The sequence below is a fragment of the Mirounga leonina genome, unplaced genomic scaffold (genome assembly GCF_011800145.1).
Source record: "Mirounga leonina isolate KUSES-001 unplaced genomic scaffold, KU_Mleo_1.0 Mir_171, whole genome shotgun sequence".
In the NCBI taxonomy this organism is placed as follows: domain Eukaryota; kingdom Metazoa; phylum Chordata; class Mammalia; order Carnivora; family Phocidae; genus Mirounga; species Mirounga leonina.
This window is the reverse complement of record NW_023270436.1, coordinates 15315756-15334620: the sequence shown is the minus strand read 5'-3', so window position 1 is coordinate 15334620 and position 18865 is coordinate 15315756. Positions and strand designations below refer to the sequence as shown.

The following is an 18865-nucleotide window of genomic DNA, read 5'->3' as shown; positions in this document are numbered from 1 at the left end:
GTCATGGGGTGGAGGGGGAGGTTTCTGTGTAGGAGAGGAGAAACAATGGAGGGGTCCCCCAGCTAGAGTTCTTGACTTAGGCAAAATGAGTGGGTTGAAGGACATTCATATCCTGCAGGTACCTACCTGTTCACCTGATAAAAGTACCATAAATACATTAAGAGTGTCAAAGAAGCCTGGACACACAAGGAAACTGGATTTATTATAATCTTCCTCCTACCCCAGACCAACAGTTGGATCCATTGTTTTAAATTTATAGGTCCTTTGCCTGCAAATATAGCTGGATGTTGAAGAAAACCACATTGAACCTATTATTTGAAAATGTAACTAAAACACTGTATAAAAGCATATCTAACCTGTATTTTCTGATTTGGGGTGGCATCTTGTATTACAGGGAGCCAGACATTGAGTAGGGCACCTTACACATTTTATGTAATTCTCCCAACAACCTGCAGGGGTATGAATCATTGTCCACATTTTAAAGAAGAGGAAACTTAAGGCTCAGAGAGATACTGTTACTTTGCAGTAGGTCACACAGCTTGTTGGTGATGGAGGTAGGATCTGAATATCTCATTCAATGCTCCCAACAACCCTATAGGAAGGGTACTGTTATTATGCCCTCTTTGTGGGCGAGGGACTTAGGTAGGGAAGTTGCTCAAGGTCACATTCCTAGGATTGGTGAGGATCTGAAGCCCTGTTTAACCCCAGAAGCTGTGCTTTCATGGGCCCCAGCTCTGTCTGAGGTGCTGATGAAGGCGATGCAGTGGTCACCTGGGGCGTGGGGCCAGGAGAGGGTTAACCTGCTGCCTGCATTTTTCCTGGAAACAAGGTGGCGTCCTGACCGGCCACCCCCTCCCTGCATAATCTCTCCTCTTACACTAATGGGTGAAATGCCTCCATTATGAACCTGTGTAATTGCTCTTCTCTGAAGGTGGAGCCCAAGTGTGGAGCTGACCCCAGGGTTGTCCCAGTGAATCCCTTGAGAGGCGTCCCTTTTTCTCAGCTTGAAGCAGAGCTTCCCCTACTACCCCACCCCTCACTCTCTCCAGGCTGGCCATGCCCATTGGGTCTTAGGAAAACCAGGGTCATCAGCTCTCTCTTTCTTCTGTGCTGGAGCCCTTCCTTCCTCCTTTCTTTCCACACATTATTTACTAACACCTACTCTTCCCTCATTTCTAATTTAAAGGTACTGCAAGCCCATAGCCCTTCCCATTCTGGTCCACCTTCCCCCTTAGCACCACCTCGGTCGTTACAGGTGCATTTCAGCAGCTCTGAGCACTGGGCCATGTCCAGCATTTCGCCAAGAGCAACAGCTAGTTCCTGCCATGTGCCTGGCACCCCACGTTACCCTCACCATAACCCAGGACGTTGCAAAAGTCCCAGGGATGTGTCCCCTCTTCTGGTCACCATGGAGAGCCCCTGTCAGCCTGCGCTGTGGGTTGTGTGGGGTGGAGGCTGGGAGGAAGGGATAAGCAAAGAGGGTTAATTGGTGAGGTGGGGTCTGCTTGGTCATGGCGGGGATGGGGATGTGGGGCATGTGAGCATCAGATTCATTTCTACAGGTGACAAGCACAGGCATAAACCTGACTCTATCCCTCCCTTGCTTAAAATCTTCAAACTCTCCACACCATCTGTTTTGGACTACATTGTGTCCCCCTCAAAATTCAGATGTTGAACTCCTAACCCCCCAGGACCTCAGAATGAACCCATATTTGGAGATAAGGGCTTTGAAGTGGTGATTGTATTAAAATGAGGCCCTAATTAGGGTGGGCCCTAATCTGGTCTGACTGGTGTTCCTTTTGAGAAGAGGAAATTTGGACACACAGAGAGACACCAGTGATGCACGTGCTGGAAGGAAGGACCATGTGAGGACGCAGGGAGAAGGAGGCCTCAGAAGAAACCAACCCTGCTGACATCTTGATCTTGGACTTCCAGCCTCAGGAACAATGAGAAAATGTATTTCTCCTGTTGAAGCATTTTGATATGGCAGCCCTGTCACCTGTGAGAGTCCTATCCACCTCACCATCCTTGAATCTCCCCACGGCCCCTCTTCTGCCTTCTGCAGCCTGGGCAAGTTCTACTCAGTTGCTCAGGCTCACCCCACTCTCACTTTGCACTGCCTGAGTTAAAATCCAAGCTTTGCCACCTACTAGGTATGTGCTCTTGGCTAAATTACTTAACTTCCCTGAGCCTCACTTTCCTCATCTATAAAATGGCAGGAATTGTTAGAGTGAGGGTGAGAAGAGGTGGTTGGGACTGTTCTCTGCTCTGATATATATATTCCTCTTCCTCCTCCTTCTCTGCCTCTCAGCTGAGATGTCACCTCCACCAGGAAGCCTTCCTTGATTTCTCCAGGTCTGGGTTAGGATCTCTTTCAGCATCCTAAAGCATCCCATCTTTATAGCATATCTCTTTGCCCCTACATTCCCAGTTCCCGCTCTGTTGTAAATACCTGTTTACTTGTCTCTCTAGCCCATGAGCCTGCAAGCTACAGAGTCTTGTCCACTGCAGGTTACTGCTGGGCACAGAGTAGGCTCAGTATATTACTGGCTCCTGAATGGAAGGTGGTGGTAGTGAACTGGTTCAAATCTGACATTTTCTGATGTAAACTATGGACTTCGGCTGATGATGTTGTCAATGTAGATTCACTGGACAAAATTCTCATTTGTAGCACCACTGAGATAATGAAGACTAGTTGACAACAACAAAATAATAATAGCAAACACGTCCCACGGAGCATTTACACTGTGCCAGCAGACACCATGTTAGGTGCTCTACATATGTTGGCTAAGGTCATCCCTGTGAGGAAAGTATCTCCATTTTGCAGGTAAGGAAACTGAGGCCATGTAACGTGTCCAAATTCAAAAGAGCCAGCAAATGGCAGAGCTTGAATCTTAGCCCAGGCAGTCTGGTTTCTGAATCTGTGCTTTATCTGTGATATTGAAGTTGTCTCTTGTTACCAGGAAGAGCCCTCCCTTTGCACTAGAATAGGGTTTTGTCCAATGGGTCTGGACTTTATTCTCTATTTATAAGAAATGCCTCACAAAAACCTGCACAAGGTGTTTATGTATAGCAGCTTTATTCATAATTGCCAAAACTTGGAAATAGCCAAGATGTCCTTTAGTAGGTGGAGGGATAAATAATCTGTGGTACATACACCCAGACAATAGAATATTCAGTGCTAACAAGAAATGAGCTATCAGGCCATGAAAGGACATGGAGGAACCCGAAATGCATATGACTAAGTGAAAGAAGCCAACCTGAAAAGGCTACATAATGTGTGATTCTGACTGCGACATTCTTAAAAAGACAAAACTATGGAGATGGTAAAAAGATCAGTGGTTGCTAAGGTCGTGTGGGGAGGGAGGGATGAACAGGCGGAGCATAGACGGTTTTTAGGGCTGTGAGAATACTCTGTATCGCACTATGATGGTGGATGCATGCCCTTATACATCTGTCCAAACCAACAGAACGCACAGCTCCGAGTGAGTCCTGATGTAAACTATGGACTTCGGCTGATGATGTTGTCAATGTAGATTCATTGGTTGTAACAACCACACCCCTCTGGTGGGGATGTTGATTAATGGGGGAGGCTGAGCACGGATGGGGCAGGGGTTGTAATGGGAATTTCTGTATCTTCTACACACTTTTGCTCTGAACCCAAGACTGTTCTAAAAAAAAAAAAAGTCTTAATGAAAAAAAAAAAAGTGCCTCAAACTTGACAGTTGTTCATTTAATGTGAGGTAAAATAAACTGGAGGGGAGAGAAAAAAAAAAAAGGAAAGAAAATCCCTGGAGACATGCTTGACAGAAATCAGTACTTTCTCATAATGATTGTATGTCAGGTCATAGCACAGTATTTTGGATTTTACCAAGTTAAAAAAAGAGAGGGCATTTATCCTTGCGTCCAGAACTCCAGGTGAGCACACCTGGATAGCCCACACTATTGAAACTGCCATACCAGCCAGAATATGAGTGGCCGAAAAACTCGCCGAGAAGAAAATGTTTTGTGCTTTTACAAAGAGAAGTTGGAAAATGCCTACAAAGCCATTTCAAGCACCCCATGCCAACTGCCAAGGACAGCCCTGGACAGGTTGCAGGCATTGCTCTTGCTGTTGCGTTGCTTAGGGAAGGCTGGGAGGGGTAGCCTGTCATCTCAGAGAGGAAAGGAGGAGCTGTTTCGCATGTCTAGAGACCATTCCCCGCACCTTTTTCTAGATAAAGATCAAGTCTCCCTTGACATGATTGAATTGATCCCCATATGGTCAATCCAGAATATTCAGCCAGTTTGGGGCTCAGTTACCTTGGAGTGAAGGGACCAACCAGGCTCTGATCCACATGGGCTGATGTGATAACTGAGGATTTGATAACTGATCAGGCGTGCCCTGCCCTGATGCCTTTTGGTAGACTGATTACAAAAATGTCCTTCCCTGCATCCATATACTTTGTAATGTGACTTTGCATCTTCCCCATCATGAGGTGGAAACTTTTCCCCATTCCTTGTATCTGGGCTGGCTTGATGCTTTGGCCAGTAGAATGTTGTGGAAGCGTCATTTTGTCCATTCTGAGCCTAAGCCTCAAGAGACTTTGGTGCTCGGGCTTTTGTTCATGGAACCCTTCCCGACTGCCCGGGCTAGCCTGCTGCATGATGAGAAACACGGGACCCTGTCACTCTTGTCATCCTAGCAACCAGTCAACCAACAGACCTGTAAGTGATGCCACCCTAGATAGCTGGCCTCATGCATACCCCTCATCTGGGCACACATACATGCACCAACCCAGCCAGGATTAGCCAAGCCAACCCAGACCAGCAGAACCACCCAGCTGACCTGTAGACTTGTGAGCAGCAAAAAATGGTTATTGTTTTAAGCAACTCCATTTTGAGGTATTCAGTAATACAGCAAATACATTTATTTGACTGATACACTCACCAAATGCAGCCAGAGCCTTTTAACAGCCAAGGAGAAGAAAGGGCAGTGTTAGCAAACCATAGCCAGTGGGGGCTACTGTCTGTTTGCAAATAAAACTTTATTGGAACACAGCCACATCCATTCATTGCAGCTTTCGTGCTGCAACGGCAAAGTTAAGTAGTTGCAAGAGAGGCCATCTGGTCTGCAAAGTCTGAAATATTTACTGTCTGTCCCTTTAGGAAAAAGTCTGCTGACCCCTGGTCTAGGGTATAACAGAAACCAAAAACAACCACTGTGATCGTCGTCGTCGTCGTCCTCGTCGTCATCATCATCATCATCATCATCATCCTGGCCTACCTCACAAACCTGGTGTAAAGATCTGATTTAGGAGCGAGGAAGTCAGAGTTGCTGTCGGAAGAATTTTGGCAGGTTCTGCCCCACTCTGGGCTTCAGTTCCCTTATCTGGCATTGAAGGTAGATGAGTAAGGAACTGTCCCAATTACTTCTGAGGTTGATTAAGCCTCACCTTGTTCAGACCAAATGAATAGAGGGTGGGGCCCAGGAATAAGCATTTTCCAGGCATCATCCCCACTTCCGTCCTCGGAGGATTCACATGCAAGTGAAAGCTTAAGAACCACTGATCTACACCATTTGGTTTCAGAAGGTTTGTCCACAGGAAAGACAGGCAGAAGCGCAAGTGTTTCCAAGGGACATGATGAGAAGTTGCAAAGCCTATTTTTGCAAGGAGATGTTTTAAGAACATCAAGTTTAGGTTGCCAGTTAGAATGTCCCTGAACCAATGAATCAGATTTCTCTATCAAGAGATCAGGCGATCTCTATCAAGAATCCAATCATAATGTCAATCAAAGGGAAGTAGGAGGAAAATAGGGAGTTGGCTCATCAAAAGCTGGAATATTAGGGAGGGATATTGATGATGATGGTGATGCATTGTTTTACTCTTCAAGTACATGAGACTTGGCTCTCCAAATATATCATGAGCTCCTCAAAGGCAAGGCTTTGGGATATGCTTTCTGTGTAGTGCATGGTGATGAGCATTTGGGCTGTGAAATCAGACAGACTTGGCTTAAAACCCCAGCGCAGCCACATGCTGAGCTCCGTGACCTTGGGCAGAGGGGCACACCTCTCTGATTGCTGCTTTCTCATCTGCAGAGGTGGGTAATAATACATCTACATAATAGGGCTGCTGAGAGAACTGAAGGGGATATGCCTACAGAGAAGTCAGTAATGCCATTATTATTGTGCATACTGTAGACACCTAATAAATATTGGACAGATCAGCAGACAGAGAAGTCTACAATCCATTGCACCATTTTCATTGCCCTAAAGCAGTGGGTCTTAACATGAGGTGGGGGGAAGAGGGTGGGCATGATTTTGCCCCCAGGGGCCATTTGTCAACATCTGGAGACATTTTTGGTTGTCACAACTTGGGGGTGGGAAGCTACTGGTATCTAGTGGGTAGAGGCCAGGGATCTTCCAAACACCTGACAATACACAAGACAGTCCTTCACAACAAAAAATTTATTCATCCCCAAATGTCAGTAGGGTTGAGGTTGAGAAACCCTGCCCTAAAGTCAAAAGCTTCTCTGTCTTTGCGCCTGAAATCTTCCAGTCGAAAAGTGCTGTAACTAGCACAAAAGAAAACATTGGGTTTGGAATTCTTTGGAATAGACACAAGGGGAACAAGATGCCAAGGTTTTAGAAAGCCAGGGTGTTCTTTGGAGGCTTGATTAGCCCCTGTTACACCATGCCATGATGAGTTCATGCCTCGGGTCAGGAGACAACAGGTGCTTCTCTGGGAAATAGCTCCTTGAGTTCTGGGGACATGTTTTCCCCAAAACATGCCCATGCCCAGTGAGGGCTGCAGACAGATTTTATCAGGCTTTGCAAACTATTTGACATTAGAGCGTCTGGCTGGGTAAGGAACAGAATGACTCAGTCCCAGCTGATTTGCCACTTAGCTCTAAAGCACCATGTCTGCTTTCTGTTATTTTTATATGCCAAATAGCGTTGCCAGCTCCAGGCTCTATGTCCCTTTCAGGAGGACAAAGGAACAGCTCAGTAGTTCCCAATGCATTGTTAGCTCCTTGAGTCATTTCACCTTGGCTTCAGTTGATAAGCTAGCAAGGCAGACGAGCCAGAGAAGGGACTACTTACACGTGAGCCTCAGGTAGTGAGGGCAAGATGATGCAGCTGTGCACGGGGGTGAACGGGCGAATGACTCCAGCGCCCATCTTCTTAACCTTCTCGTCATCGTATGTGCTGGAGGAGAAGCAGAAAGAGAAACAGCGTGAGCAAGGAGCATCAGGGTTTTTTTTTAAAATTTAATTTATTTATTTGAGAGAGAGAGCGCGCGCATGCGAGCACACGAGCCAGGGGAGGAGCAGAGGGAGAGGGAGAAGCAGATTCCCCGCTGAGCAGGGAGCCTGATGCTGCGGGTCTCAATCCCAGGACCCTGGGATCATGACCTGAGCTGAAGGCAGATGCGTAACCGACTGAGCCACCCAGGCACCCCAAGGAGCAGCAGTTTCAAATACCTTCTTCTCTTGCCAGGGTTTATTTGGAAGATATGATTGGGCACCTACTGTGTGCCAGGCAATAATTCTGGCTCAAGGGATGAGGAGGCTTCTAGATGCAGCCAATGGACACATCATATAAAAACCTCTGCTCTCCTGGAGCGCATATTCTAGTGGAGGAACAAAGAGAATTAACAAGATAAACCGGGAAATGCTGTGGTGTATTAACAAAGATTAGGGCTGGGGTATATTTTCTGAAAGGGCCAGACAAACATTTATGACTGTGTCGGACATGCAGTCTATGCTGCAACTACTTAGTAGAATGAAAGCAGCCAGGGACATATGGAAATAATAGGTAAATGTCGGTGTTCCAATAAAACTTTATTTATAAAACCAGCCTAGGGGCTGGATATGGCCCATGGGCTGGAGTTTGCTAACCCTGCTGTACTAAATAGTGAGACATGCTCTGGGGAATAAAAAACAGAGTTCGGAAGGGCTGGAAGGGCTGGGAGTTGCAATTTTAAATAGGGTGATGAGGGGCGGTATCACTGAAAAGGTGACATTTGATAAAAAATCTGCAGAGTATAAGGGAGTGAGGCACACAGATATCTTGGGGCAGCGCATTCTGGATAGAGGGAACAGCAGGTACAAATGTCCTGAGGTGGAGCTGTGTTTCAGAGACAGCAGGGAGGTGAGGGGGAGGAGGGAAGGGAGAGAACAGGGGCCTTGCAGACCACCACGGGGACTTGGGCCTTTTCTCTAAATGAGAGTAAAGGATTTTGAGCTGAGAGAAGATGCATCTGACTTGCATTCAGAAAGGATCCTTCTGGCCACTGTTTTGAAAATGGTCTGTGGTGGGGGTAGAGGGCAAGGACAGAGGCAAGGAGATCTGTTAGGGGTATTGCAATAATTCCAGCCTGAGAGAGGAAGGTGGCTTCGGCCTGGCCATGGGGTCCTGGTCATGGGGAGAGTGAAAAGTAGCAATGAAGGTATGAGCCAAAGCCAAGGAACTGCCTGGAGTTTGTGGTTCCTGTTTCTCCACCATCATGGAGCAAGTCATTTCAGTTATAGAAAATGGTTTCTTTTTTTTCTTTCTAGCAGGCCTAAGTCATAGGATATATATTGTTTTGCCCATGACCAAATCTAGCCTGCAGACACATTTTAAGAAGCCTACTGTGTATGTAATTGGATCAATTGTGTTTTAAAACTGGGAGATTTCACATAAAAATGGAGAGGTTTTGGCTCTGAAAACTTGAAAACTGTTGCCACTCTGGGCCTGTGTTCTGGCTGGCTAGAGTCAGGTGGGGCCCAAGATCAAGGTCGTTGCCCACTTTACACGTGGTGTGGGCTTCTCGGGGTTGCCTGAGACTCATGCACCCCTGGCTTCTCACTCCTCATCAGCCTTATTACTTCTTGCCACATGTGAATTCCCTTAGGGCCTTTTAGTTTCTGAGCCTCAGTCTAAGTACCTTCATTGATTGAATCATTGACAGGTTCCCTGGTTCATTCATTTCTGCCTCGATTTTTTTTTTTTAAAGATTTTATTTATTTATTTGACAGAGACAGAGATAGCGAGAGCAGGAACACAAGCAGCGGGAGGGGGAGAGGGAGAAGCAGGCTTCCCCCCGAGGAGGGAGCCCAATGTGGGACTCGATCCCAGGACCCTGGGATCATGACCTGAGCCGAAGGCAGACGCTTAACGACTGAGCCACCCAGGCGCCCTTCTGCCTGGATTTATTGAACATCTCTGGATGGCTAGGGGCCGTGGACATAGCAATGAATGAGACAGACCCAGCCTCTCCCCTCTGAAGCTTAGAGTCTAGGGGCAGAAACGGGCATAACCAAACATGCAGTTGTGATGAGGCTGAATGGAAGAGTGTATGGTTCTTCAATAGCACAAAATAGGGAGTTTGGCTGAAATGGGGCCAGGGAGTACTTCTTGGAGGAAGTTGTGGCAATGTAGAACCACATGCCCCAAGTTCTTTGACTCTCTTCCAAGGAAGAGATGGCCATATGTGCCCTTCCCCTGGAATCTTGGTTTTGTGAGTTGCTAAGCTATTAGAATGTGTTAATCAAAAGAAATTGATGTGATGCCTATTTCTGGGCGTAGGCTCCACGAACTGGCAGCTTCTCCTTCTCACGTCTCGGGGTGCTCACTGTTAGCACCCAGCCATGGCCATGCTGTGAGGAAGCTGGCAGCCTGTGAAAAAGCCCATGGGAGAAGAACCATGGCTGCTGGGTCTCAGCTCTGGCTGAGCTCACAAGCTGACAGCCAACTCCAAGTGGCCACCCATGTGGATGCACCATGTTGGAAATGGACCCTTCGAGCTGCCCCAGCTAGTAGTGCTGGAGACAGTCTTCCCCCACTTGCCCAGCTCAAGCTGCAGATTTGTGAGCGAAATAAATGTTTGCTGTCTTGAGTTCTTAAGTTTTGGAGTGGTTGTTCATAGCAGCAGTAACTGGAACAAACACTGAGCTAAAATCTGTGGGTTTGAATGGGAATTAAGTAGGTGAATGGGATGGGGAAAGCCCTCCGCGGCAGGGCGGCGGAGGGGGGCGCATATCATGAGTGCAGAAGTAGGGGAGTGTGTGCGGCTGGGGCAGAGGGAGAAAGAGAGGACTAGCCCAGCCAGAGTCTTGTGGCCCCTGCTCAGACTTTGGTCTTTATCCTGTGAGGAATGGCAGCCATCCAGGGTTTTAAGCTGAAAGCAATTTATGTGTCGAGAAGATCACTCTGGTTTTGTGTGGGGAATGAGGCCGAGGGGGGCAGAGGAGGCGGAGTGGGGACACACATTAGGAATTTACCTTTCTCGGGCGCCTGGGTGGCTCAGATGGTTAAGCGTCTGCCTTCGGCTCAGGTCATGATCCTGGAGTCCCGGGATCGAGTCCCGCATTGGGCTCCCTGCTTGGTGGGGAGTCTGCTTCTCCTCCCTCTGACCCTCCTCCCTCTCCTGCTCTCAGTCTCTCGTTCTCTCTCTCTCAAATAAATAAATAAAATCTTTAAAAAAAAAAAAAGGAATTTACCTTTCTCCTGAGAATTCGAGGACAATCCTGCGGTTATAGAGTTAACTAAAAAATAGGACCAGAATCTAGGCCCCCTGATTTCCATTTCCACGAGCTCTTTATTCAACCCTAGAGCTCGGGGAGTCACAAGCAAATACATGGGCTTGCCTGGTTGTACTGGCCCAACTGTGTCCCCCAGTGTGGTTTAGATTACATAGAAATTAACCCAACTGTTCCAGTTCTTAATCTCTCGTTTTCTGTCCTCCCTCAGCCAGATAACAAGAAAAATTCTACCCCTTGTTTTTTTCACCTTTTCAGCTAAATCTGCAACTGAAAAACGAGGTCATTGAGCACAGTGGGAAAGACTGCTTGCAGGCAGAAATCTTTCGGGACATGCTTGATTTTCTTTTTCCCTTTGCCTACTTTGTCAGACTTAAAACTTTTGTCTGAAAGAATTTATCCTATGGTCTTGGAGCCAGTGGGGGGCGAGGTGGGGAATAATCCCTCTTGCTTTTTATAATGCGCAAGATCAAATACCTTGTTAAAAAAGTATTTTAAATTAACACTTGTCTTTTTGATACTTCTGTGATTGGAATGATATTTATAGCACGTGGCTCTTAGGTGAAATATGTTTTCGAGCCTGCCTGGAAATGAAGATTTTTAGCCATAAATCTGAGGATTTTAGGTAATTGAGGCCCAGAGAGATCAAATTCACCTTATTGCATAAAAATAGCTAATAGTTACTGAGGGCTTCTTGTTTAGTATGCCAGGCTCTGCACTAAGCATTGTTTCATTGGATCCTCATAACAAACCTGGGAGTTCGGTGCCACTCATGGGTGAAGGAGGCTCAGAGAGATAGGGTGACTGGCCCAAAGTTAAACAGTTGTTTGGGGGAAGTCAGGACTCGAACCCAAGTCCTGTGCTCTTAACCACTACTCTGTGCTGGTATGGAGAATCTCCCATTGCTATTTTATAACTCCTGCTTCCCCACCTGCATTTGATGGCTACACCGCAGTCATGGCCTCCACTTTTATTTTAATAGCCAGACTTGTGCAGCTCCTAGAATCCACCAGGTAAGACACAAGGAGACCAATGTCTATGAGAAGAACAATCCCATGCATATTTAAGCTTATTAAACTTTAAATAATCCATGTCTCGCACATTGAAACATGGACGGGAGAAGAGAGAATCGTGTTCTATGACCACAGATTAAAACACCATCCAAACAAGGGAGACGTGGCAACAGAACTATTGAAAAAGTTGTAGGAGAATCTTTAACAGACTTCTCTCCCCCTTCCCCAGCCCCTGTCCATTTGCCCAGTAATCTGAGCACAGCTCCTGCAAGAAAGAGCCCCAAGTTCATTCCTTCTCTTTGTATCATGGAAAGCCTGTCAGTTGGCTAGTGTCACTAGGAGTCCCGGGCTCTAAGCACCACCAGGCTCAGGGAAGGCAGACTTTGCCCTAAGCTCTTGAAACCCTCATGGAATGATTAAGAACCGCCTTACTCATCGAGTGGCCTTCTCTCTATCATGTGCCTTTATCCCATGAGCAGACTTCATTGGTGGCCCATTGAGTGGCAAGATGCAGGTGGGTCAGGTCATGACTTGCCTGCTTTCTTTTCACTCTGAAAATCATGTTTCCAAAAGATGACACCATCAACGCCCTCCTCTTTTAGCTCTGGCCTTCCTAACCAGAAATGCTGGCCACAGGAATTTCTACTGGGCTGATACTGATACCACGCCCTTTTCTGTTCAGCATTAAAAATCCTGCTCAAAAAAAAAAAAAAAAAAATCCTGCTCAAACGTCACACTTCTGGGGATTCTATCCAGACTCTCTTTTTGCCCCCTAACGTTGAGGGGATGGGGATTAGTGAAATAATAGAAAAGGTATCTACTGTTCTCTGCCCCTGGCTTCTGGCAAAGAGCTCCTGAAACCCTTGTAGTCTCCTAAGTGGTAATAGCACTAGGAACATCTTTTGTTCTAATATTTGGTCTTAGACTGGTTCTTGACACAGAACTCCTAAATCCTTTGGAATTTCCTGCGTGGTAGGAACGTCTTTTGCTCTAAGGAGGCAACTCTTGGGTGGGCTCCTGGATAGCTTCAGGATGGGGGCTGGCCACCAGAAAGACCACACCATCTTTAGAAGCCTGGAGCTTAAAGCCCCACTTGCCATCCTGTAGGAGAGGGGAGAGGGGCTGGCGATTGAGTTAATGTTAGATCATGCCTATGCGGAGAAGCCGCCATAAAAATCCCCAAAGTATGGGATTCAGAGAGCTTCTGGGCTTGGTAAATATATCCACGTAGCAGGAGGGTGGCACTCCCCAACTCCATGGGGACAGAAGCTCTTGACCTCACCCTATTTACCTCTTCATCTGGCTGTTCATCTGTGTCCTTTATTATCTAATTAACTGGCAAATGTAAGTTAGTGTTTCCCTGGGTTCTGTGCACCACTCTAGAAAATGATTAAACCCAAGGAGTGGGTCAGGGGAACCCTGATTTATAGCCAGTCAATCAGAAGTACAGGTGACAACCTAGGTGTTGTGGTTGGCATCTGATGTGGGGGGCAGTCTCGTGGGACTGAGCCCTTAACCTGTGGGATCTGATGCTACCTCCAGGTCGACAGAGTCAGAATTGAGTTGGATGATAGGATGCCCCACCGGTGTCTCAGAGAATTGCTTGGTGTGGGAGAAAACCTCACACATCTGGTGTCAGAAGTGTGAGTGTGGTCATGGCATCAGAGTAAAGGAGAAACACACGGCAGGAGTGTGTTTCCTTTACAGGCACATTTATGGCCACTTCAGTGGGCACCCTCGGGTTGCTTTATTTGTGCTTATACTGTATGTGGTGGGGACTGTCCCATAATCCTTTTCATATCTCAGTTACCCCAGAGGGCCTGCACATAGTAGGTCTTCAATAAATAATGGTTGGTTGTGCAGTGAGAAGGGGCCTGGAGCAACATAGCCTCCTCACCCCCAAACTTACTTTGCAACTGGCTAAGATGAAGGTCCAAGACTGTATTACACTAAGGGGCCATTGATATCTCACTGAAGATCTTGTGGGGAAACAGAGAAATGGATTTACGCCTCACGCTATGAGGTAGAACCTCATAAAAATCCCCATTAGATGTCTCTGTTCTCTCCCAGTGCTGGCTGCTCTCTTTCTCTCTTCTCTCCCCCAAAGGGTCCCTCTGCTCACACTCTTGGCCAGTCTCCTGGAGGTCTCCATTCTGCCTCTTACGTAAAGCACTTCTGCTCTTTCTCTGTATCTACATATTCCCTTGAATACCCCAGCTCTCCAAAACAGGCTTCTCCTTGGGATACCGACCCCTGAAAAAGCATGGAGTGGGGATGGTAAATCACAGATATTTTCTCTCATCTTAGAATGGATAAATGAGTTAATAAATGAATGCACAAATGACAGCCCAGCTTATTTAGCTGGACCCTTAGGGTAAAAGTAATCACAAACATTGGACAAAATAGAAAAAATAAAAATAAAAAAGCAAAGAGCTGATACAAAGTGGGAATCTCCAGACAACATGAAACCACATTTCTGAACCTCCAGACCACAGAGGTAAGCTAGCATGGGGGCTGCCCTGGTCTTAAGGACATTTGCCCATTTAGAAAAAGTTAACTTTCCTTCTAAAATAGCACACAGGGCAAGAGGGACAGAAACCATAGCCAAGGGTCTGCACAAATGAGGTGTCAAAGAGAAGACCCTTCTTATAACAAGCTGGGATTCCCAAGGGCCACAGTTTCTGGGAGGAGTAACTAGAAATGTACCAGCCCCTCATGGTCTTGCACTTGGAGTTTGCAAACATCACCTGGAACCTTGAGCTTTAAGGAGATCCCCAACCATTAGCATCCAGCCCCCTGACCCTCACCCCAGGACCTCACAGATCAGAACACCCCCCCTTTTTCAAATTAAGGTGGAAATTCACATAACATAAAATTAACTGTTTTGAAGTGTGCGATTCAATGGCATTTGAATTGATGGTTGTGCAACCATCAACTCAGTGTGGTCCCAAAATATTTTCATCACGCCCAAGGGAGGCCCCCTACCCATTAAGCACTCACTCCCCACTCCCCCACTCCCTTGACCCCTGGCAACCACCAATCTGCTTTCTGTCTGGAATAAACCTCAAAAACATTCTGGTAAGTGAAAGAAGCCAGATGCAGAAAGGTCACACATTATAGGATTTCACTGATAGGACCCTTGTTTTTAAGAAGCACATATTGAGGGTGCCTGGGTGGCTCAGTTGGTTGAGCGACTGCCTTCGGCTCAGGTCATGATCCTGGAGTCCTGGGATCGAGTCCCGCATCGGGCTCCCTGCTCGGCAGGGAGTCTGCTTCTCCCTCTGACCCTCCCCCCCTCTCATGTGCTTGCTCTCTCTCATTCTCTCTCTCTCAAATAAATAAATAAAATCTTAAAAAAAAAAAAAAAAAAGAAGCACATATTGAGGTGTGCCTGGGTGGCACAGCCGGTTAAGCGTCCAACTCTTGGTTTCAGCTCAGGTCATGATCTAAGGTCCTGGGATCGAGGCCCACGTCAGGCTCCATGCTCAGCACAGGGTCTGCTTGAGATTCTCTCTCCCTCTCCCTTTGCCCCTCCTGCTCATGCTCTCTCTCTCCCTAAAATAAATAAATAAATCTTTAAAAAAAAAACGAAAGAAGCACATATCGATACTTCTCTATATTAACACTGTGAAGAACAGAATTTGGGACATATTGCGGAGGAAAGGGGGTAGCTGCTGTTGGTTCCTTTCCTCTGTAGCTGGCAACTTGGCAGTTTGGGTCCCTGAAGCCCTAGCAGAGTGATTCTCAACCTTGGCTCCACATTGGAATCGTTGTGGGAACTTTAAAACATACTCTGTCCAGGGAACACCCCCAGAGAATCTGATGTAGTTGACCTGGGAAGTACCCTGGGCATTAATATTTTGTGTTATTTAGTTGTATCTGTGGGATGAGGTGAGCTTTGGGTCCTCCTACTCTGCCATCTTCCCCTGGGCATTGGTATTTTAAAAACTGCCCAGGCGATTCTCATGTGTAGCCAGGGTTGAGACCACTGCTGTAAGAGGACAATGGCTATAGGGGTAGGCCATTTCTACCATCTTTCCTCTCCACCTGCCTCAGCACCTCCTTTCCATCCTGGATTTGTGCCTCATTCAACTCTAAAGTATCCTAGGAGTCTCTCCATGCAGAATGGTGCAGCCTAGGACTTTTGGTGTCACTCAGATTGGGACTCGGGGAATGCTTTCTAACTTATGACCTTAGTCACAAGGGAATTATGTGAGCATTTCTAAACTTCATTCCTAATCTCTAAAAAGGGGGTGGGTAATAACAGTACCAATCTAAGGAATGTTTTGGAATTTAGATGAAAAGATGTGCATAAAGCACATAGTAGACACTCATTATAATTATTGTTGTGGTTGTTACTATCATAGTCCCTATTGCTATTGTTACGTGAATGGACATTTCATAATGGACCCATCTGTTGGTGGTCTTCTTCCAACCAGAGGAAAGACCTTTAGAGAAAGAGGGGGGCTACTTTATTCAACAAACCAACAAACATTTCTTGTGCACCTGCTTTGGGTGGACCCTGAGCTAGGATTCGGGGATGCAGCTGAAGGTCTAGAAGAGAGATACTAATGTGGGTTATAGTAAACCAGCACACAAACACATTACAGGAACCCTGAGTCTGAATGGGTTTTGGAGGGGCTTGATCTGAAGTCCAGGAAGTATCAGGAGAGGGCAGCATTCACCCTGGGCTTTAGTTGGAAGAGGATGTGGGGAAGGGTATTTAAGGCCCAAGGAACAGCGTGAGGAGAGGCCTAGGGGTAGGGGCAAGCCTGGTAAAGAGAGGGAAAGAGGCACATTTGGGGACCAGCAAGAGTTCTTGGATATAGCTCTTGGCATCAGACATGAGGACAGACATCTGTTGTAGAAGACACTCCACTGAGTGCCAAGAGGTGAGGCTGACAAGGTAGGTTGGAGCAGACTAAAAGAAATGGTCAGACGCCAGCCCGAGAGGGGGCTTCCGGTCAGAGACAGCCACCATCTCCCAGCCCAGCCGGGCGGCTACACTCTGCATGGCCCTTCCCCAGACTGTCGGCACTGCAGATGCCACATCTACTTACGTCAAAAGAATTTCGCCATAATGGATTTCTGACATCTTTTTGGCTGGCTGGAATTTATGTCTTTCTTCCTCTTTGAGTTTCTGAAGTTGCTGTAGCTTCTTTTTCAAGGCACTCTCCTCTCGCAGCATGCTGAAGTATCCGCGGCCTATCTTCACCGACCGAGTCAACACGCTGGAGGTGGGGGGGTGGGGAGAGAGGGAGGGAGAGAGCAACAAAGCTGAGCCGACCATTAAGACAATGCCATATTGTCCTGGGACTGCTCATCTCTGAAGGGCACCCTCATACCTGCAGGGCAGGAACCTTCTTGCCTTTGGAACTCCAGAGTCAGATGGACCTGACCTTGAATATTTAACCTCTCTGGTCTCAGTTCCTTCCTCACTCCGTTATTCAACAAATCTTTATTGAGCACCTACTATGTGCAGACACTCTGTTGGGTGCTATGAAATGAGCATAATGATGATCCACACCCACACAGGATGAGATACATTTATGCATGGAAGGGGGCTCGTCCATGATAATCAGTAGCAGATCAGTACTGTAGGGCCCGGGCTCCTGGCCAAGGCTGCCTCCTCTGATTCCCCTAAATGCTTACATTTGCTTCACGCGCTTCACAGTGGCTGCAGAAGTGGAGTTAGTAAGGTGTATAGGTGCTTGCTCTGTCACGTAACCTAAGTTGAGACTTTGTGATTCTTTTCTTGCTGACTCCACCACTGTCCTCGTCAGACATCTTGATGCCAAGACATTCTGTGCCTGATGGTCTATACACCTCCCCCACTTTGCCATTTCTCACCTTGGGGTTAGAGTTTGGCAGCACTCTGTTGGAGAAGGGGTAAACACATCTCTCTGTCTGTCCACCTATTTGACTCTCTGGGAAGTTGTGGGAAATAAATTGCTGTTGTTTGCAAGCTGCACGGTCTGTGGTACCTCATTGTACCAGCTGGAACTGACTAGGACAGGTGAGTCCGAAGATGGCCCGTTCACGAAACTCCAAGTGTCTTTAAAAAGCTGGAGCACAGAAGGAATATGGGAGAGTGGCCAGAGCTAACGCTGGCAACTGGCCGGGAACAGGTGGTCTAGGGCTTTGGAGTCTGGATTGAAGCGAGCCCCCATCTGGGAGTTGCTAGAAATAGAACTTGTACAAATGCTTCAGGAATCTGCAAATGTTTGATTTTTCATGAACAATTTTTCAAGCTAATAACAATGCAAAACCACAAAACATCCTGTTTTACACCAGATCGATTCATCTTGTACAAGCTTTTCCTGCCATTTCTATTGTGTTGACCAATTCTGCAATGCACATTTTTTCCACATCTTAACACGTTTGAGACGAGGGTGTCTTATAGTCACTGCCAGCCAGGTGGCAGTTGTATTGTGTTTGTCATCATCTACACAGTCAAACTTGGTTGTGACTCCGGACAGCCTGACCACACAAAAGCCCCCCTTGATGTTTTAGACCACAAAACCACTGGATCATGAGCTGGGGTCTGAAACCCCCCCCCTTTTTTTTTGAAACATATTCTTCTAAAATCAAGACAGTGCCAATATCAAAATTTTTTTTTTTTAAGATTTTATTTATTTGCGAGAGAGACAATGAGAGAGAGACAGAGAGCATGAGAGGGAGGAGGGTCAGAGGGAGAAGCAGACTCCCCGCTGAGCGGGGAGCCCGATGCGGGACTCGATCCTGGGACTCCAGGATCATGACCTGAGCCGAAGGCAGTCGCTTAACCAACTGAGCCACCCAGGCGCCCGTCTACACCATCTGTCACATGTCCAACCCAGCCAGCCCGTTGCAGGCAAGGATCAGGCATTATCCCAGTTCATATTCTTGTCACAGCAAAATAATCTCTCAGTTTCCTCTTGGACAAAATTGTGCAAAAATAAATGAATGTGTAACCTAAGGTAAAACAGTGAAACCATATTACAGATAACTCTGGCCCTTAATTGTCAGTTCTAGGTGCTTTTGCCTGGCTTTTATTTTTAGGCTTAGGAATGCGAGCAGTTGATATGATGTGGAATTCGTGTTTGAAACAACAGTGTGCTTCTATTTTGCTTTCAGGCTTCTGAATCCACTAATCAAAAGAGTGTCCTGAAGTTGCAAGATAACCTGATAAAAAAGAAAACTGTTACCATTGGCAACCCCTTAATTTCACAAATGAGGGTTTTCTAGCTGTAGCGCAAACAAAGCGATTACAGAGCCACCCTGGGGGCTGGGGCTGATGTGACAGCAACCTTTGTTGTGTTACTTCACTGAGACCTCTTACTCAAAATTTGGTTCAGAGGTTGAAA

At 46.8% G+C, this 18865-nt stretch overlaps 1 protein-coding gene across 1 annotated transcript in view; it reads right to left on the bottom strand.

Annotated features, from left to right (window-relative positions):
• The window catches only part of CCDC60 (coiled-coil domain containing 60), a 157346-nt gene that overhangs the window by 36560 nt on the left and 101921 nt on the right, over positions 1-18865 (bottom strand). The window contains exons 3-4 of the mRNA XM_035016716.1: positions 16580-16750; positions 7085-7189 (exon numbers count right to left, since the gene is read on the bottom strand). Of these exons, the coding sequence (XP_034872607.1) occupies positions 7085-7189; positions 16580-16750 (276 nt within the window). The remainder of the gene's footprint in view (positions 1-7084; positions 7190-16579; positions 16751-18865) is intronic.